At 42.4% G+C, this 18682-nt stretch overlaps 1 protein-coding gene across 1 annotated transcript in view; it reads left to right on the forward strand.

Moving 5' to 3' along the window:
- Positions 1–18682, forward strand: part of Eefsec (eukaryotic elongation factor, selenocysteine-tRNA specific) — a 210282-nt gene that overhangs the window by 86786 nt on the left and 104814 nt on the right. Inside the window, exon 3 of the mRNA XM_048416458.3 lies at positions 16773–16869. Coding sequence (XP_048272415.2) covers positions 16773–16869 — 97 coding nt within the window. The remainder of the gene's footprint in view (positions 1–16772; positions 16870–18682) is intronic.

Below are 18682 nucleotides of genomic sequence, written 5' to 3' on the forward strand. Positions count from 1 at the left end.
GAATGCAAAGTGACACAAGGCATTATTTTTCAAGTTCACCCCCAGTAATACACTTCCTCCAGCAAGGATGTACTATTAAGCTCCCTAAACAGTGCTACCTACCAGAATCAAGTATTCAAAATATCTGAGCCTATGAGGACATTCAAACCACTGCAACTCCATTCCATTGATCTATATGCTTGTGCTTATGGGGGTCCCTCACCGCTTTGACAGCTAGCTTTATAGCGTGTTTCAGAGTCACAACGCAGAGTCGTCAGGGCTCTGGCCCTTTTCAAATTGTTCTGGCTGGCTGGAACCCCTACGATTCTGTATGAATTTGAGAATTTGCTTTTCTGTGTCTGTGAAAAGAAAAGCTCATAGAGTTTTGATAGTGCTCTGAAGATAACTTTGGTACATTTGATACCTAAACAGGATGTCTCCCAATCCACAAACATGGAGTGTCTCCCCATAAGTTGTCTTGATCCTCAGAAAGCCAAGAACTAAATCTAGATGGAGGGTTAATTTTTTTAATTTTTTAACAGCCATAAAAGCAAGGGATAATAAATAGTGCTGGGAAAACTGGGCAGCTACATGCAAAAGAAGGAAGCTGAACTCTAGCTTCACACCACTGTAAAAGATACTAAAACAGACCGGCAGCCTACACATAGGAGCTAAAAACTATAGCTAGGGAAAAAAAGACACTGGAGAACACATTCATGACAGGATTTGACAAGTTTCACAGCTTTGAATCCAAAACCACAGACAACAGCAGCAACATAAGGCAAATGAGATTCCACCTGGGTTCAGAACATTTGTGTATTCAAGAAGTAAAAAGCCTACAGGATTTCAAGATGGTCAAGATCGGTGGTTCTCAACCTATGGTTTTGTGACCCCTTTTGGGGTGGAGGAGTCATTGACCCTTTCACGGGGTCACCTAAGGCCTTCAGAAAACACTTAATTTACATTACAATTCATAATAGTCACGAAATCACAGTTACGAAGTACTATCAATGAAAATAGTTTTATGGTTGGGGGTCACCACAGTGTGAGGAAATTAAAGGGTTACAGCATTAGAAAGGTTGAGAACCACTGATCTCGATCTTTAATTTCTTTCTTCAATGTTTCATAGCTTTCATGTTCAAGTCCTTCCTATGGCTAGGTTTAATTCTGCAGAGGTTTTGCAAATGCAGTCACTTTTAGTTTCACTTCAGGTCCCTCATCTCTAAAACATGTGTCAATGGTATATAAATTCAACTTCTTTAAAATATGATTGCAATCATGGCACATTATTGAATTTGGTTTCTGTGTTTATTGACATTATATATAGCACATTCTCAAGTGGCTACCATTCTGTTCTCACCCTGTGGACTGAGCTGTTTTCCTTCTTACACCCAGATGAGCCTGAACTGAGCACCTCTGCACAACATTCAACTTTGTGTCTACAGTTATTCCCTCATGGTAGATTCTCAGCTGTGAGATCTTGGAATTAAATGTCATGAAAGCTTAAACCTTTTTTGAACATTTGAACATTTTCCCAAGAGGATCTGCCATTTTACATGGGTGCCTGCAGCCAAGTTTGGCTCTGAGTATATAAGATATATTTGAAAGTTTAGATGGAGATGGGGTTTTATGCTTGTGTTGGTATGCAGGTGACTACTGGTGGAACAGAATACTTTCCTGACATGTAGGAAGCAGTTGGACTCTTATGTGTGTGATTTTAGCGTGTGTGTTTTGTTCCTTTGCCTCTTGAGCGTTTAACCTTTCTCTTTGATTTTTCAGGAGTGTTGATGTTAGTGAGGATATTGCCGTTAACCCTTTTCCCATCACACCTGCTAGGAGCAAGGCAGCAGCATTCGTTTCCTCCCATTTTAGTTGCTTTTGTTTTGATATCTCAAGCTTCTAATTTTCATGTAGTCAAACTCTTTGATTGTTTTTCTTTGTGATTTCTTTATCTCTGAAAGCATTTAAAATTACTCTTGCATAAACATTTATCAATGTTAACAGAAATCAGAATAAAAGATAAAAATGTACTCACAATCTCCCCAGTGCAGCAAATTAAAATGCTTTCTCCCAGGATCTCTGTCAGTCTTTTCCACATGGACATAATTTGAGGTGGTTGTTATCACCACATTGACACTGTTCAGTGTTCTGTGCTTTTCTGTTTATTTTTCCACTAAGTGTTATCGTCTGACAGCGTGCCTGATGTATCTTTCTTCCAGACTCCTGGTTCTTTTTTCTCTTAAAATACTTTTTATTGCCCTCGTTCTGTTACAGCTCAGAGCTCTGCATTCCCCAGGCTACCCTCATCTTGACACTCTCCCTAGAATTGGATTTAATATCAGTCTCCAGAGATTCATTTATGACTCTGTGGACTCAGTAGGCCTACATTGTACTCTCTTTGTGGTGTGGCCACTTGCTGGTGCTGAGGCTAATTGCCACATGGTCTTGGGAAATACTTCCTCCCTGAGTTGCTGTTTCTTTATGAATTGGGAATTAGTGAGTTCAGCCTCATAACCTTTCTGTGGGAAGCACTTAGCACCCTCCATGCCACAGTGCTTTAAAAGGGAAAACTGTAATGAAGGAGCTTGTCACTGTGCCAGTGATTCCCACACACAGATCATTAAGTCAGCAGGATCATGCAGTTACCCCAGAGATCAGTTTTGCAACTTGCTTGACTGCCAAGAAAACAAGACTTGATAAATAGTGGCCATTTTGATATCTGCTATTCCAAATTTAGAAATTCCATCTGTTTGCTTAGATTTCTTTCACATGGCTTATAAATTCATCTATATGTAATAAATGCATATGTGTTATTATTACCTAGGACTGTTTTATACAGGTGAAGGTCAGCCTGCACTCATGGTTGGTGTGTCTGGGCCAACGAGCACTATGACATAACCTATGTGGGTAGACTGGAGAAGATGGGAGTGGGTCACATGAATACTTGTGGGATCAGCCATGATTATACTACAAGGCACCCTTTGGTTGGAGCCTTTATTCTGGAACCTCAGCAGCAGTCTAGGGATTCCTAGATAGCTCCTCTCTTTGTGACCAGGAGCTAGGATGCCTCATGTGTAACAGGCCTAGAAAATAGCTCAACCATCTTGGCCTGGTGAAAATGGTCAGGCACCCAACATTGTGTTGTTCAAAAGGGTCTGAATAAAACCCACTAAATTTTCAGACACTTTTATGGTAAATCCTTGGAGCCTTTTGCACGTGAACATACTCATGCACACACATACCTGCAACACCAGGCCCTAAGCCTAAGCCAGGAAGCAGAGCCAGAGTAGGTGTGCTGGGTTCTAGTTCCAGAGCTCTGTCACTTAAAACAGAGCTCCTTCCACCCCGTATCCTGTGTAGAAGATGCTGGATTCTGACTCCTGAAAGGCCAATGGTACACTTGACCTCTGGCAGCCCTGACCAGTCCTGGCTTCTCTGATATAGGGACTTTATCTTAGCCTTGCTCCTGGTGACTGGGATCCTTGGGTGAGCATGTGCCTAGCACTGGGTATAGAGCAGGATAGGGGTTTTTACCCTCTTTTCCTTGCCTTAATGTCTTTGTTACTGAACCGTATAGTTTTATGTCAACTTGTCATAAACTAAAATCATCTGAAAGAGGAAATCTTAATTAAGATAATGCCCCTCCCTAAGATTAAGCTGTAGGGTACCTGTAGGGCATTTTCTTAATTAGTGATTGATGGATGTCATAGAGTTTCAGTTGCTATAAAAAGACACCATGACCACAGCAACTTTTATAAAGGAAAACATTTAATTGGGGAAACTCTCTTACAGTTTCAGAGGTTTAGTCAATTGTCATCATGGTAGGACATGGTGGTGTGCAGGCAGACATGGTACTGGAGCTGAGAGTCCTGTATCTTGATTGGTAGGCAGCAGGAAGTGGTCTGAGATGTTCGATGTAGCTTGAGCATATATGAGACCTCCAATCCACCTCCACAGTGACACTCTCTCTAACAAGGTCACACCTCCTAACAGTGTCACTTCCTTTGGGGGCCATTTTCTTTCAAACCACCACAGTGGGGGAGGGCCTAGTCCATTGTGTTTGGTGCCATTCCTAAAAGTAAACTGAACAAGCCAGTAAGTAGCACTCCTCCATGACCTCTAGATTAGCTCCTGCCTCCAGGTTCCTGCTCTGTTTGAGTTCCTGTCCTGACTTCCTCCTACGAACAGTGATGTAGAAATGTAAGCTAAGTAAACCCTTCATTTCCAGGTTATTCTTGGACATGGTGTTCATCATAGCAATAGTAACCCTAAGTAAGGCAGTTACTATTCTGTTGCTGTGAAGAGACACCATTACCAAGGCAACTTTTAAAGGAAAGTGTTTTAATTGGGGGATTGCTTACAGTTTCAGAGGATGAGCCCCTTATCAGGGCAGAGTATGGTGGGAGGCAGACATGGTGCCAGAGCGGTACTGAGAGTTTACATCCTGATCTGCAGGCAGCAGGCAGAGTGAACACTGGGCCTGTATTGGCTTTTGAAACTTCAGAGCCCGTGACAATTTCCAGTGACATACCTCCTAATTGTCCTGAAACAGTCCACCAACTGGAACCATACTTGCAAATCTGTGAGCCCTTGGGGGCCATTCTCACTCACACCATCACACTTGACTTCTGTGTTTCGTCTTTGGCCCACATCAGTATTTTTATCTTTCTTGACTGTACCAGACTTTTTCTCTTGGAGCACCAGCCAGCTCCCAAATTATGACATGAACATTTCTTATTAGTTATGAATACTTGGCCTAACTTAGGCTCCTTTCTGGCTACCTCTTTTAACTTAAATTAACCTGTTTCTCTTTATCTGCCTCAGGGCTTTTAATTTTCTTTCCCTCTATATGTCTTACTTTTACTATTCTCATGTCTGCCGGCTGGTTGCTGCCTGGCTTCTTGTCCTGGGCGTCTCTCTCATTCTTCTCTCTCAAGCCTAGATTTTTCTTCCTACGTATTCTCTCTGCCTGCCAGCCCTGCTTCTCTTTTTTCTGCCTAGCTATTGTTCATTTAGCTGTTTTATTAGACCAATCAGATATCTTAGGCAGGCAAAGTGAAACAAATGCGACACATCTTTACATAATTAAACTCACATCCTTACATCGTTAAACAAATGCAGCATAAACAAATGTAACACACAGTTAAAGTATTAATCCACCAGCATAAGCAAATGTAACACATCTTTGCCCAGTTAAAATAATATTCCACAATATTTTACTTTTCTGTTTTCTTTCTATTTAAACTTTTTTCTTTCTTTCTTTCTCTCTCTCTCTCTCTCTCTCTTTCTTTCTCTCTTCAAATTTTCCTCTCTTTCTGGTACTTCCCCTTTCTGAGGTAGGTACCTCAGACCTCTTTGGTACAAGGATAGTAACCTGCCTGGCTACTCTCCTTTGTCCAGTGGGTCTTGGCCCTGCTTAGAATGTCTCTCCTGCTCGTGTTGATGTGTCACACTGTACTTTAGTACAAAAGTGGCTTCTGTGATTATTTAGTTGCTCTTGAGGTAACTCCAGGGTGTCTGGGTTCTTTTTTAGTAAAATTTTATTTTATTTTTTTTTAAATAGAAAATAGACTCTTCTCTCATAAAATTATCCTGACCTGAGTTTCCCTTCCCTCCATCCCTCCCAGCTCCTGCCCCACCTTTCCTCTTTCCTAGACCCACTTTCCCCGCTCCATTCTCGTCAGTAAAGATCAGACCTCCATGAGACGACAAGCAAACACAACAAAAACAAGATACAATAAGCCAAGGCAAAAGCCCTCATATCAAGACTAGACAAGGCAACTGAATAGGAGGTAAAAAGCCCCAAGAGCAGGCAAAAGGGTCAGAGACAGACTCCCACTGTTAGGAGTCTCAAAAAAACACCAGGCTAACATTCATAGCATTTATGTAGAGGACCTGGTGTAGAACCTTGCAGGCCCTGTGCTTGCAGCTTCATTCTCTTCATATGAGTCCATATGAGTACTGCAGACTAGAACCTGGAAGCAGTGGATGGCAGGTAGCAGGCTGGTACAGGATGCTAGAGAGTGATCTTGGTTGAAGATGCACATTGGAGGTAATGATACAAGTCATCAGCAAAGAGTTCCAGTGAGAGATGGCCAAAGGAGACAGCTGGTGTCCTAGAGTACCTCAGGGAGAGAGGCCTGCAGGAGGGGGAGCCCAAGGAGGCAGGGAGTCTCTTGCGTACCTGAATGTTGTAAATGGAGCGCGAGCTGTGTTTCTGGCTGCCTGGCTCCCGGCCGCCTGACTAGCTTATACCCTGAAAGAACAACACACAAATTGTATTCATTTAAATACTGCCTGGCCCATGAGTTCTAGCCTCTTATTGGCTAACTCTCACATCTTGATTCAACCCATTTCCAATCATCTGTATGTCACCACGAGCTCGTGGCTTACTGGGAAAGATTCAGTATGTCTGACCTGGCAGCTTCATGGCGGGCAGCTCTCTGTCTCTGCCTCCTTTCTCCCAGCATTCTGTTCTGTCTACTCCACCTATCTAAGTTTTACCCTATCAAAAGGCCAAGGCAGTTTTCTTTATTCAACCAATGAAAGCAATACATAGAAAGAAAACCCTGCTACACCACCTGAAGGCTTTGGTGATATGGTGAGGAGCAGAGGTAGAAGAAAGCATCCATTTCTGTTAATGTTGTACAGAGACACACCTTGGCAAACACTCCAGCTTCTTGTTTGCCCCATAGCTCCAGGACCCCTTAGATTTAGTTCTGTGCCATTCATAGAGCCTGGCATAAATGGGATTTCATCAGACCCCAGTCCAGTTAAGAAGGAAGGAAACTTGTAAGAAAACCAGGCATAAGCCATGTGAATAATGGATACTGTACTCTTTGGAAATGGCTGTGTGGGAGAATATTTAAGCCAGAGGACTTTTCCTTTACAAAAAACAAAATCTGGGGCTGTAGAAAGACCTCCAGAGGTCCTAAGAAGAGATCAGCAAGCGAAGGTTGGCTGAGGGACAGGCTTGGCCAAAGAAACTCCTTTGAGTCCTTTAGATGGGCAGTGGGATCTGATGGTGCTGAGTTCTTTCCTAGTTTCTTGCTTTCAGTGATCCCCTTCTTGTGCCCCATCAGGAGAGGAGGTAAGGGCAATGGACAAGGGTCTTGAGGAAAGTCTTGTAACTTAAAGTGAACAGCTTATACTTCAGTGCAGGCTGGATGAGTCTGGGTATGGTACAACTCCACAGTGGTTGGAGAAAGTTAAACTTTGAGTTCTCTCTAAATCTCCCTTACCCATTTCAGAGAAGTGTCTCAGCTCAGTCCTGCCTTGTCTTCTCAGCGCCCCAAGTTTAACCAGGCTCTGGTTACAGTATCTAGCTAGACGCTAATAGCTTTGTTTTGTTTTTCTTGTGTTTATTTTTTGTAACTTCAGTAGTAGAAATTTCTTGACTCCCAAGACTGGGCTACCATTAGTCAATTTTTAAAAATCCCTTAGAGCTAAAAATAATTTTTAAATTATGCATTCATACCTTAAGCATAATATTTTCACAGAAAACACTTATATTCCTGTTCACTTAATAGAATCAGTGTCTACGTGACAGAAGAGTGACCACATTCATAGTATTCCACCTCCTCCTCTTCTTTAGGTGCTTTGCTGGGATCTGTCCTGCCTTTCTGGGATGTCTTGACTGTGTGACCAGATGTGTATTTGGAATTTGAGGCATCTCCTCTTTTGCAACATGTATGTTTCTTGTTTCGTGTGTAATTTCAGTTTTCCACAAATGGTCACTCACATTGTCTTAAATTTCTTGGATGCAGTGCCATGTGTGTAGGGTATGGGGAGAAGACAGGGTTTTTGGTGTACCTAGGTACTAAGAACTTTGCTGATAGGGGATTTCCATTCCTTACCTCTGTCAGGACCCTGCAAAGTGTATGTTATTCCTCCTTACCACTTTGAAAGAAGAAAGTCTTAAAGCTTGGCCGGCTTCGGTAGCTTGTTCTAGATCACACAGCTAGTGAGTATGGGAAGTGTTTCAAAATCAGCTCTGTATAAAGTGGCTTATGTTCTGTGGCCAGATTAAGATGAGTAACAAAGCCTTATCTTCTAGTGCATTCAATTCTCAAACCAATATAATTCTATGATAATTGTTGGGAAATTGGTTAATTTTTTTATTCTAGAAAGGCTAACATAACTTTCTGATTATTTCGTAAGAAAAGTCTCATTTTGTGTTATCAAATTTCAACATATATAAATAAGTTTAAAGATATAAACTCTATATAGTTAAATATAAAAAGCAAATATCTTATAGAAATCATTAATACATTTTTAAGTTAGTATTTTTAAAACATGGTAGACATAATTATAGCATCCTGTATGGTCGTTTTTTGCCACTTTCAAATTATATACATACTGCAGAGACAACTTCACATCCATACTCATATAGCACTATGTATAATTACCTGAATTATGGAATCAGCCTAGGTGTCTGTCAACAGAGGAATAGATAAAGTAGGTGTGGCCTCTATACACACAGTGGAGTTCTGTTCAACCGTAATAAAATTATGTCATTTGCAGGGAAATGGATACAGCCAGAGATCATCAAATTTAGTCAGACTCAAAGATGTATGACATGTATTTTCTCTCATTTGGGGATCCTAGGTATCATATAGATATATAAACCATCTATGGATATCTGAAACATGAAAGGAAAAATGAAGTTATCTCCAAGAAAGAATAGCAATAACAGAAAAGGGAGAGTCGCTGGTAAATATGTCCAAGTACATGACATACACGAAGGAAAATGTCTTTATGAAACCTATCACTATGTATCTTAGTTAGCCTTGTCAACTTGGCACAACTTAGAGTCATCTGAGGGGAGAGGCCTCAATCAAAGAATTGTTTAGATTATGTTGGTGGGTCAGCATGTCTGTGAGGAATTGTTTTGATTTATTTTTTAAATTATGTAAATTTGTACTCGTGCATAGAAGACATTAAATTTCCTTGAAGTTAAAGTTACCTACAGCTTTGAGTTGCCTGATATAGGTGTTGGGAACTGAACTCTGGTCCTCTGTAAGAGCAGGACTTACTCTTAATTCTCCAAGCCTTTGTTTTGATTATTGTAGGAGGGCCCAGCCCTCAGTAAAGGATTCTGTTCTGGAAGTGTAAGCCAGATAATTCTTTTTCCCCCAAGTTACTTTTGGTTATTTTATTACAGCAACAGAGAGGAAACAGGAACACTCTGCAAAGTAAAGTACACAATTACAATTTTATTTTTAAAAACAAAAACAAATTACAGGCATAAATTGCTGAATTCTTAATTACTCTCAGATAGGGAGGCAAGAACCATGATTATTCCACATCCAGAATCTTGTGTTTGTTCTCTAGGTAATGCAGAACACACATGATGCGCACAGTACCTGGCTAGATATTCTCATTGAAATACCTTACTCAGCCCTCGAAGTAATTGTGTCAAGGATTCTGCTATCATCCTAATGAGGAAACTGAGGCACAAGAGTAAATAGACACTATGAAGTCATGGGGAGGAAATTCAGAAGCCAGGAAAGACTTAGAACTCAGTGTTCTGGTCTTGGAAGCCTCACTACAGAGTCTTGTGCTCCCTGACTCTATGATTTTCCATACAAGGATTCTAATTCCTCTGCTAGTTGACACCACATGACCTTCAAAACCAGAGTGGACCAGTGACACGCACATAGCCTCTACCAAGTACAAACCATGAGTCCTGTGCCTGTGCCTGTTCCCCTCTTCCTTCTCTTTCAAGGAGACCTGTACAGGCCAGTCATCCCGCATTCTCCACATAAGCTTTTCCAAACTGTCTGTACCTTAACATAACTGGCCTGTTCTTGTTTGTTTTTAAAGAGAACTCATATTCTTCCTTAAATGTGGTTATCTTGAAGTGCAGTTTCACATCACCAAGTGTAAGACCACTATGTGGCACAGATAAAAGGCAGAAAGTTGTTTGTCTTACAGCTTGCCTATCAGAAATGTCCGCGAACTGGTACTTTTCACTTCTCTACAGGACCTGGACCAGGACCTGTCCTTCCTGCTGAGTAGAGCGCCCTGCAGATAGCTAAAGGCCACATCAGGGTTATTTCCTGCATTTCTGTTGAAAAAGGACACAATTCCCAGTGTTTTTTCTGCCTCCTACTTGTGGATCAAGATGTGAACTCTCAGCTCCACAATCATGAGCCCCAGTGCTCTGAAACCCTTAGCCTTTTTAAATACTTTCTTTTATAAGTTGCCATCACATGGTGTTTTATCACAGCAATAGAAAAGTAACTAACAAAAAAGTGGGTGTGTGTTTGTTTCTTGTTTTCAGTTCTCATGTGTGTGTGTGTCTGTGTCTGTATCTGTGTGTGTAGTGGAATCACTTGACTATGTGGTATTTCTGTGTTCTTCTTAACTTCCTCACTTTAAACATGACATCCTGTTACCTCCTGGTCTCCATGTCTGAGAACAGCTCTGCCCTGCTGTTGCTCTTATACACATATGCCTGAGTCCATTTCTTTCCCAAGGTGGGGAAAGTGCCCTTATCACTAACCATGGCTGTCATCTCTCTACTTGTAGATTTTGAGTTAATGATTTGAGTTTGTTCAGTTTCTTAAATGTGCACATTAATATTTTCATCAAATTTGGGAAGGTGTAGAACATGATTTTGTCATTCGTGATGCTCCTACTCCATTCTCCTGATTTCAGAAAGCACCATTGAACTTCAGCTGCTCCACCTTACATGCAGTTGTGCTGTATAGCTGGGTTCTCTCCCTCCTTTAACTCGGATGAAATGATCTTGGTTATCAACGTTTCATTTTGCATGCTCAGACCCACTTCTGACCTCCTCAAGTGCAATTTTCATTTCAGTTTGTGCACTTCCCAACTCTGGAATTTTGTGTGTGTGTGTGTGTGTGTGTGTGTGTGTGTGTGTGTGTGTGTGAGAGAGAGAGAGAGAGAGAGAGAGAGAGGGAGAGAGAGAGAGACTTATAATTGTTGAGCTAACTTAACTTTCGTAGGGTGATTTAAACAGACATCTACTCAGTCCAGATAGGGAGCTGATGACAGACCAAAGTCAAGGATATCACCAAAGTCCACCTTAGTAAACTGCTGAATTTATTAGGGCTATGTCACTACAAGAACATGTACAATTTTAAGGAGGTTGTATCACTGAAAGCTCACGCCCTGCAAGAATGACACCTGGTGACAGCCAGGAGCCCGGGGCTCTCTGTGTGACTTGCAGGCTGCTCCACAGCTTGGCATGTCTCTCCTCAGAAGTCCTTAAAATTTACTTAACCTAGCAGAAGAAAGGGCTGGGCGAATCTGGTTTCAGGAACTTCCTGACACTTCCCATTGTTTCTTTTCTAAATCCTAAGGACATCTGTCTACCCCTAGAACTTTCTATGTCTTAGTAAGCTTCACAGAAGAATAAGTATTTCAGTTTGGAGGAAATTGCCACAGTTATCAACTAGAAAGTGTGTGTGTGTGTGTGTTGAGTTTTTGTTTGTTTATTTGTTTGTTGAGACAGAATCTCTGTGTAGCCCTGGGCATCCTTATCCTGGAGCTCTCTCCGTAATCTAAACTGGCTTTGAACCTACCGAGGTCTGCACCAACTGTCTTACTTTCTCATTTGGTAGACTATTGTCATCTTTCCCTGTAGTTGTTTAGACTTGGTTCATTTATTTAACACTCAGGGTGGAGGCAGGAACTGATGGAAAGTCTAGGAGGGCTTCCTATGGACAGTTTCTGCTAATTCTTTTTCTTACACGTGGACTCTTCCCTTTATACATTGTAATGGGTAATTTGATTGTCAGCTTGATGAACTGATAAGTACTTAGAAGGCTAGCATAACACATGTTTGGGTATGTCTGTGGTGGTGTCTGCAGAGACAATGAACTAAGGGGTAAGACCTCTCTGAATGTTGGCAGCACCATCCCGTAGGTGAGGGACCTAGATGAGATAAAAGAAGAAAAGGCAGGCATTGTGGTCATTCTCTCTGTGTGTTCCTGGCTGGCATGAGGCGAGTTATTCTTCTCCACCATGCCCTCTCCACTGTGATAGACTCAGAAACCCCACGCCAGAATAAATCTTTTCTCTGTTAAATTGTTTGGCTCATGTATTATATCATATCAAACACACACACACACCCTCCTCAAAAACAAAAATAAAAACCCGAACACTGAACTATGTGCCTATATAGTAAAATTTTGATGGAACTTAGGCATTTAGAATAATATAGTGAGGTAGTTTTGAAGTCACAGACACCCTCACTATACTTGGTTATAGTTTGATGACTTCTATTTTGAACAGGTTGTGTAAAGTCTGTGTTCTTTGTCATGATGACACCGAGGTCTCCATTCAGTTAGCTTACTGCTCACTAATGATAGGACAGAGGTTTCCCCGGGTGCCAGGGTGTAGGATGTTTCTCGCTGAGGGGCTTCTATGTATATGATGAGCCAAGCTGCCAGTGTTCCAGCAGGCAGTTGACAACTGTGCCTTAGCTTCTACTTTCCGTTTACATAAAACCTCAAATCAGAAGTGAGGCCCAGATTCTTCTAGGGTTTCTCTTGAGCACACAAGCCCTGTGCCTGGAGTGACCTCAGTTCTCAGGATATGTCAGAGTTTTTCCAAGCCAGCTATGAGCATCTGATTCCTTAGCTTTTCCTGCTAAGCTTTTCAAGCAGCTCATTGTTTGTCTGAACTCTTACCTCTCACTTCACTGTGTTATTGATTACTTCTCTTTATTTTCAACAGATGCCCTCAGAGAAAGGACTTTTGCAATGAGAAAATGAGCTGGCTATTGTCCTATTCTGGGTTCCTATCTACCCTCATTGTAAGAACTGAGTGGGCAAACAGCAAAGGGAAGCTAGGGGGAACTTCATTTTCATGCAGGAGTAATGCCTTAAACAGGAAAGTAAAAATTCACCTAAGAAGTAGAAACTCTGGGGCCCCCAGCAGCTACAGAATGGCAAACAAGAGGCTGTGGGTACCATAGCTCCATGTGCTCCAGCAGGTTTTAGGATACAACTCAGAAAAGTCAGTAGCAGAAACTCAGGTGCTAGAACTCTCTTAGGGCCTCAGATGCCAAATCAAGGAAAGTTCCTTCAGGACAGGTCTACAGAGACCTGCTACACCAGAGACCTGTGACCCCCAATAGCAGCAGGAGGCATGTGTGGAAGGCTGGGGTCACGGGTCTCTGGAGCAGCAGGTCTTGAAGGCTGGAGACAGCTGTAGAAACAAATACCTCTCATCAACTGGAGCATGGAGTCTTGCAGGCTGAGTCAGGAATGAGTCTGAGACAGAAGTCTGGTACAGTGAGTCTCAGCAGCATCTATCTTTGGAAAGTCTTGAAGGCAGTCTTCCTTTTCGAAAGAAAGCAGCATTTAGGAGCCTGTCTTCTGGCCAGAGCCAACAACTGAGCTCTGAAGTCTTTACTCTCTTCCTCCTCTGATAGTCTGGCATGTCTCTTTCTCCCCTTCTTCCTCTGTGTTGTAAGGGGACTGGGAGAAGAACATGGGGAACCCTCCTTTGTGTGTGTGTGTGTGTGTGTGTGTGTGTGTGTGTGTGTGTGTGTGTTTCTGATGCTTTGAACTTGCTTTCAGCTGCATAACAGGGTCTCTATCTCAAGCCATCCAGTCTGTCACTACCAGCTATCAAACACATCCCACTATTTTAGGAATCCATTCTTACATGACTTCTTCTTTCTATGAGATTGATGTGGGATTGGGGTCCCTTCAATCAATTGTGGGAGTCTTAAACATAGCCTATCTCTGCCTTCTTGCCTTTGGGATTTCTGAACCTCTTCCTATTCCTATTTAAAAGTTCCAAAACAGGTTAGATACACATAGCCTTTCTTATGGGCCTTCTGGGAAACTACCAGATAGGAAATGGTTATATTTCTCTGAATCAAGAGCTTTGATAGAACTAAAAACCCATTCTGCCCCCCTCCAGGACCTAGCAGATGCTGATTTTTAGCCTTGTTATAGATTTTAAGGCCACTACAGAGTTGGGGAGTAGGTGAAACAAAACAGGTTAAAAATATCTATTTTTTTAAAGACTATATGCTTTTTATTTAATTTCTATGGAAATCTAGAAAACTTCAATATACAAACAGTAAACTGACAGTCACATTGAGTTAGTTGGGACTGAGGATTGAGGGAAACGAAACAAAGGAACCTTAGGAAAATGATAACACTCTAAAGCTGGATTATGGCAAATGGGTGTACTACTCCAAAAATTTATTTAAAATCCCCAAATAATATATTAGCTGTGGGTTTTGATATGTAAATCAGATTTTTTAAAAGGCTGTTTGGAATTTTCCTTCCTTTTTTTCTTTCAAAAAATTGTTTTTATTGAGCTATATATTTTTCTTTGCCCCCTCCCCTTCTACCCTCTATGCAATGTAGGGTTGGTGAAGATCTCTTTTACTTACTTTCAAAACAAGATTTTTTTTTTATGTGAATAAGTGTTTTTCCTACATGTATGCCTGCACACCACGTAGATGATTGGTGCCCATGGAGACGCCAGGAGATGGCATCAGATCTCCTGAAACTAGAGTTACACACAGTTGTCAACCACCATGGATATGCAAGAAACCGGACTGGGGTAACTGCAAGGACAGCAAGTGTTTTAACCACTGACTCTTCTCTCCAGTCCACTATCTGTTTTTTTTTTTTAAATTGATTTTTATTGAGCTCTACATTTTTCTCTGCTCCCCTCCCTGCCTCTCCCCTCCCCTTCAACCTTCTTCCAAGGTCCCTATGCTCCCAATTTACTCAGAAGATCTTGTCTTTTCTACTTGCCATGTAGATTAGATCTATGTATGTCTCTCTTAGGGTCCTCATTGTTGTCTAGGTTCTCTAGATTGTGATTTGTGGGCTGGTTTTCTTTGCTTTATGTTTAAAAACCACTTGTGAGTGAGTACATATGATGTTTGTCTTTCTGGATCTGGGTTACCTCACTCAAAATGATTTTTTTTCTAGCTCCATCCATTTTTCCTGCAAAATTCAAGATGCCGTTATTTTTTCTGCTGTGTAGTACTCCGTTGTGTAAATGTACCACATTTTCCTTATCAATTCTTCAGTCGAGGGGCATTTAGGTTGTTTCTAGGTTCTGGATATGACAAACAGTGCTGCTATCAACTTAGTTGAGCACATGTCCTTGTGGCATGATTGAGCATCCTTTGGATATGACAAGAACTTTAAATCTTTGAAGAAAAATATCTATTTTTAACTCATTCTCAGAAACCCAGTCTCTCTCTCTCTCTCTCTCTCTCTCTCTCTCTCTCTCTCTCTCTCTCTCTCTCTCCCCTTTTCTTGTTCAAGCCTTGGTTAACTCCAGAGTTTGAAAAAGTTGGATCATTTCTACTCATGCTTCTGTAGCTTCTATAAAGAGGCCCTTTACATGTACTTGTTCACCATGACTGTTGATATTTGAAAGTCATGTTCAATCTGAGGTTCATAGCCTATGGATTCCCCCAAAGCCAAGGTAAGTCTGTCCTTTGCCACTATGCCTTTTGCAGTGTTATTTGCAATAACACTAAAGCTCATAAATGAGGAACTTCCAAGGCAAGCATGTAAACTCTGAATTTCATACTATTGTGCAGCCAACAGTGATGAAGAGGGCATGTGTGAAGAAGGGGTAGAAAGCCAAGTTTCATACTTAGAAGGTCTATGTTTACTCCTAAGGTTATAGCTAGAGTCTTGGAGTGAGGCAATATGCCTCTGCAATTTTTATTTCCTCATCTACAACATGACAGAGCCATGGTGGTGAGTTGGGGTGTAAACAAAACATTCATGCTTAAGCTGTCATTGTGCTTGATGTTGCTGTTATTCAGTAGAAAACTCTTTTTGATATGATGATCACTAAGATAGTAGGGTATGACATGGCGTCCATACACATGAAATATCTGATGTAAGATTTTGAAAACGTGGAAATAGGGTGTGGTGGTTTGAATGAGAATGGCCCTCATAGGCTCATTTGTTTGAATTCTTGGTCCCCAGTGGTGGAACTATTTTGGATGAATTAGAAAGTGTGGTGTTCCTGAAGGACCTGTGTCACTGGGGGGCAGGCTTTGAGATTTCGGAAGACTCTCCCTTCCCAGTCTCTCTCTCTCTCTCTCCCTCACTCCCTCCTTCCCTCGCTCTCTCTGCCTCCTATTTATGGATCAAGATGTGAACTCTCAGCTGTTCTTGCTGACATGCCTTTGTTCTGCCATCATGGACTCTAACCCTCTGAAACTGTAAGTCCCAAATTAAACTCTCTCTTTTATAAGTTGCCTTTTTCATGGTGTCTCATTACAGTAATAGAACAGTAACTATCCAAGGAAATTTCCTTGGTGCAAAGCATGGAAAAGCTATGTTTGGAAGAGAAGATAGCGCAGTGAGAGGATTATAAACTGCTTCTCTTTCCTCCTTCCCCTGACAAAATTACTAATTTTGTTTTATTGAAGATGGTTTAAGTAAGAAATTCTCCTTGGAGAGGCAGAGCTTCCTACATGCAGCTTTAGGGACTTTGGGGTCACCATTAGTCCTGAATTTCAGAGAGCCAGATTGTGTGAGTCTTTTTAAGGACCTCTTGTATTTTAAGTCCTACCTAGGTTCCTGCTGCTTCCTGGGGAGGCTCAGGAGGAGTTGAGCTCCTAGTGAACCTCTAGATTCTGATGTCTAAAGGTAGAGCCTTTCTTTGTGGGTCCTCTACTTTATCGCCTGGCAATCCAGAGCAGTGGTGTTACCTTCCCATACTCACATGAAGAGTGATATACCAGCAGTTCCACGAATCTGTTCTGGGTTATGCCAGCAACCTCTATGACTGTCACCATGCTTGTTGTTCTGTTTCAGATTCCGGGGTGCACCGGTTATTCCTGTGGCAGCCAAGCCTGGAGGACCAGAGGCCCCTGAAACAGAAGCCCCACAGGGCATCTCAGAACTCATTGAGGTACTGTCAGCTTGAACTCATGTTACCCTCTGCTCCAACCCTGCTCCAGTAGCCCTCCATATCTCCCTCTGCCTGAGAGGAAGGGAGAGGCAACCCTAGCAAAAGGTTTCCAAGTTTCATGGGCCTTCCACTCACTCTGATGTCAGACTCCTCACCTCCCTCAGAAACTCCAAAACAAAGGCCCATAGAACCCCTGGGTGTTAGACTGCACAGAGTTCTTCCCACCCACTGTGTATTCTATTCTATCCCTTCTCTTTCACACACTTTCATTCAAAGTGCTACCTTCCAAGGTTACCAGTCCCTCAAGCCTACCATTCTCCCACTCTTTCTCCTCATCCCTCAGCGGAGACTCGGCCCAGTGCAGCATATCTGATCACAGGTCCATTCCTGTCCTTCAGATTGTGCTAGTTTCTCTAGTCTGCTTGCAACTGAAGCAGCACAGCCTCCATCCTGACAGCCTCCACTGGAGGAGTAGACATTTCATTTTGCCGAACTATGGGCTTAAGACTCGGGCTTTTTCTCCTTGCTCAGTGGCAGTGGACAGAGACAGGGAGCCCAGTCATCCAGGTGAGCCAGTGCCCTTTCCTTCTCACTGAGCAGAGAGTGCTGAGAGCATAGCAGAAGCCCAGAGCTTAGTAATGGTAACCAGCTTGCCAGGGAATGAGACTTCCATCCAGGTATCACCCTGGTGTTCCTAGTGAATACTAGTTTGACCACTGTCCTTGTCCAGCAGACAGGGATGCGTGCAGGGTGATAAAGATAGTGATGTGAAGGAAGAAGGTGGTAAGAAGGAAGAACAGAGTCACTTCCCTGAGCTCAGTCACTGGCATGGGTGCAGGGGCTCTGTACTAGACTGTGCTAGTGCTGGCCTACACTGCTCTCTGACAGGACTCAAGTGATTCTAGGTGTGGTCGCACACATCCTTAGAGGCTAAGGTCAGAAGATGGGAAGTTTGAGGCCAGCCTACTTAGTGAGACCTCTTCTCAAACAGCAGGTATCAGGTAATCCATTTCTTGCAGTGAACAAAGTTGCAGTACAGAGAAGGTAATGGCACTGTCACAGAGATGCTGTGTGGTCAATTGAGTTACTAGGGGTGATATGTTTACCACAACAGTGACATGATTTGACATACCAGTCTCCACACTTAAGTTCTTATCATACTGGGCCTGCAACATTTTCAACAGCTGGAAGGCTGAGAAAGTGAGTTCAGAGTCATGAAATAACCTGCCCCAGGCACTTCATGGCAAGTGTATGAGCACATCCCCTCCTGAGACATCTGATCTATGGTCCTAGTGTCATGCACTGTCCTTGCCTGGGAAGCAGGATTGCAAGATTGCTAACGTGGCCCCCCAGGTGTCACACAGGTCTCATCTGTCGTGCATCCTCTTCCCCCTCATCAAGCACCCATGATAGATAGGCAAGTGTGGAACGTCAACTTCTCGTAGAGAAGTTACTTCCTCTTGAGAGGCTTCTCCTTCAGGGCTGAGTCTCCCCACCTATCACATCCCCATGCCCCCACTATATGAAATAAACTGATAGGGGCAATTGTGCTATTGCTGCCCCTTTCTGTTTGGGCAGGATCTCGTTAAGTAGCTCAAGCTGGCCTAGAACTTTCTGTCTTCCATTCTGAACCTTACAAAGGTTTGTAACACAATGCCCAGAGTTCCTACTTTATGTGAAAGAACAGAAGAAAGAAAATAGATCATTTATTTACCTGCTTATCTTAGTGGGAACTCAGACCCAGACCAATGGTCAGACTTCGTTGAGGTCACCTGCACCCAGATCTCCAGAGCTAAGTTCACATGTAACTGCC

The sequence above is a fragment of the Myodes glareolus genome, chromosome 6 (genome assembly GCF_982192425.1).
Source record: "Myodes glareolus chromosome 6, mMyoGla1.1, whole genome shotgun sequence".
Lineage (NCBI taxonomy): Eukaryota > Metazoa > Chordata > Mammalia > Rodentia > Cricetidae > Myodes > Myodes glareolus.